The following is a 2,601-nucleotide window of genomic DNA, read 5'->3' as shown; positions in this document are numbered from 1 at the left end:
TATTACTTTAATCACCACGATTTTTTTAATTTTTCAAATTGATTATTATTATCATTCACCAACAAAATAAAACATGAATTGAAATAGAGACTCATAACCACATCACTTGATCTTGTGACACTTGAACCATAGGTCCATAACATTATTTAGTAAACTTCTTCCACTTAATTATTTTTGTTGAAATAACATTTACGAAAATTAGAGAGGCAGATTGAGATAAAACTTTGTTCTCTGTTCCTGGCGTGAGTGACAATTTGATACGGAATTCTACACTAAATATATATATCTAGAATAGATGGAGCATTGCATTCTCGTAATAGTCACAACGTAATAAAATTGAAAGCCACAGAAACATAGATGATTTTACCAAGTGCTACTGATCTTGATACGAAAAAAGAAAATAATTTACTGTAGTATTTTATTTAAAAAAACTCCCTGGAGTGGAAATAGCAAGATCTGGAAAACCAAAACAATCTCCAGCAACAAATCCAGTCTCTCCACTCTCGAGCTGCCACGTGTGCCCTGGCCCGGCCGACCCAGGCCCAGCGCTGTCCACAACCGCAGCAAACGGCCAAGCCGCCCTTCCCAGCCCAAACCCCACCTCTTCAAGCCCTACCCCAAACCCACCCAGCGCCAGAAGCCCCGTCGCCGGAGAGCTGTTCAACAGCGTGGTAAAACTCCCACCCATCTTGCCGTCGCTCACAAACGGCGTATCGCCGCTGTGGCTGGCGCCGAGCGGGACCAGGAGCTGGGAAGCGGCGGCGGGCAGGTGGCGGAAGTCGCGATGATAAGCGGCGGAGAATACGGCGTTGGCCGGGACGGGGGCGGGGATGTGGGAGGTGCGGGAGCGCTTGGCGTTCTTGCGGCTGCCGCCGCCGACGGGGATGTCGCGGAGGGTGCCGCCGTGGGTCCAGTAGCGGCGGCAGGCCTTGCAGAAGTGGCGCGGCTGCGAGAAGTTGTAGTTGTTGTAGTAGCAGAACTTGGTGTTGGTGGAGTCGCAGCGCGGGCAGGGGAGGTGCTCCGGCTCCTGCGGCGGCGGCGCGGCGCCGGCCTGCCCTGACTTCGTCGCCTTCTTTTCGCTTGTGTCTGTGGCCATCTCAATTTGATTAAGTCTCTCAGAGGAATCAGGCAAGTTGAGATAATAACTTGGTATTCGTAAGTGAAATGTGGAGTGTGATTCGAGTTTATAGAGAGAGAGAGAGAGAGATTGTTGTGTTGCGAAGGATAAGAGTTGTCGGAGTTGTGAGAGTGAAGAGCAGCTTTTGCAGAGGTTTTGGTTAAGCAGAAAACATACTTTCAGTCGGCTCGAAGTAGGCTTTTCTGGATCGGCTCCCTGCTGGGGAACTATATATGCATGGCCCAAAATTATATATACTCCAAAATGTGCCGTGTTATTCATATTTTCACCAAGATAACATGGAATAAAAATAATTGAAACAATTAAAATGTAGTAATTCTCAATATTTTCTTATCTCATTTGTTTTAGGATTATTATTAAAAAAATAGTCCGAACTTACAAAAATTATAAATATAGCCTGAACTTATTTATGTTGCTCAGTTTATAACTCGAGTCAAAATTTCACTCATAAATATCACCGTTTCACTTAAGAGTTCAAATTTTAATCTAATTTATAATTAGACGGTTGGAAGCGGATGTGGATAATAAAATTTAAGGGTAAATATCACTTTAAATCTCAAACTATTTTCGCACTATTAATTATATCCTGAACTATCGAAAATAATTTTTTAAACCTTGAACTAATAATTTTGTATCAATTGTACCATTCGTTCATTTTTTTAGCTTCAAAAATTTAACGTGGCTCACCGGATACCACAATGTATTTAGAATCATTCTTTTTTTGACCTATATTATATTAAACGACGTGATCCTATGCATTATTCATTAAAAATTCAAATGATGAAAAATGGATAAAGAGTACAATTGATACAAAATTGATAATTCAAGGTTTAAAAAATTATTTTCAATAGTTCAGGATATAATTGATAGTGCAAAAATAGTTTGGGGTTTAAAGTCAAATTTACCCAAAATTTAATGTAAGTTTTATTTATTTTTTAATTATCAGTTGGCCAAAATTTTGATCGAGCTGTAAACTGAACAACGTAAATAAGTTCCGGCTATATTTGTAATTTTTGTAAGCTCGAACTAAAAAGTCACCATGAGATCAAAGTTCGGGCTATGTTTTAATAATAACCCTTTTTTAATAATAAATTCAAAATAAAAATTAAAATCCAAAAAGATATCCAATAATATAATATTGAGCGTATTTTCTTCTTTTTAAGGCAATTCAACGTAAAATTTTATCACTTTAAGGAATTGTAACAGCCCCGCTCCAAAGTTGACGACGGTCCCCACAAACCAATACGAGTCTTTTCTAGCATGTTTTGTCCTCATTCGCACGCTCCCCAAGAAACTTCCCAGGGGGTCATCCATCCCGGAATTGCTCCAAGCCAAGCACGCTTAACCTTGGAGTTTCTTCCACGTGTACGTGCACCAAAAAATAAGATGCATTTTGTTGATATGAGTAGCACCTATCAAATCATTTAAGCTCTCCTCGAATATGCAGTCCCATCAGGAGTGTT

At 40.1% G+C, this 2,601-nt stretch overlaps 1 protein-coding gene across 1 annotated transcript; it reads right to left on the bottom strand.

The window, feature by feature from the left end:
• Positions 1 to 281: 281 nt before the first annotated feature.
• On the bottom strand, positions 282 to 1,344 carry LOC130988586 (dof zinc finger protein DOF3.4-like). The gene has a single exon (XM_057912466.1). It carries the CDS (start codon positions 1,094 to 1,096, stop codon positions 419 to 421), a length of 678 nt encoding a protein of 225 aa, XP_057768449.1. The 5' UTR covers positions 1,097 to 1,344; the 3' UTR covers positions 282 to 418.
• Positions 1,345 to 2,601: the final 1,257 nt, after the last annotated feature.

Source organism: Salvia miltiorrhiza, chromosome 6, assembly GCF_028751815.1.
Source record: "Salvia miltiorrhiza cultivar Shanhuang (shh) chromosome 6, IMPLAD_Smil_shh, whole genome shotgun sequence".
Lineage (NCBI taxonomy): Eukaryota > Viridiplantae > Streptophyta > Magnoliopsida > Lamiales > Lamiaceae > Salvia > Salvia miltiorrhiza.
This window is presented reverse-complemented; position numbering and strand designations above follow the sequence as displayed.

Coding starts and splice junctions, on each gene's coding strand:
- LOC130988586 (XM_057912466.1), bottom strand. CDS start 1,096: ATGGCCACAGACACAAGCGAAAAGAAGGCGACGAAGTCAGGGCAGGCC.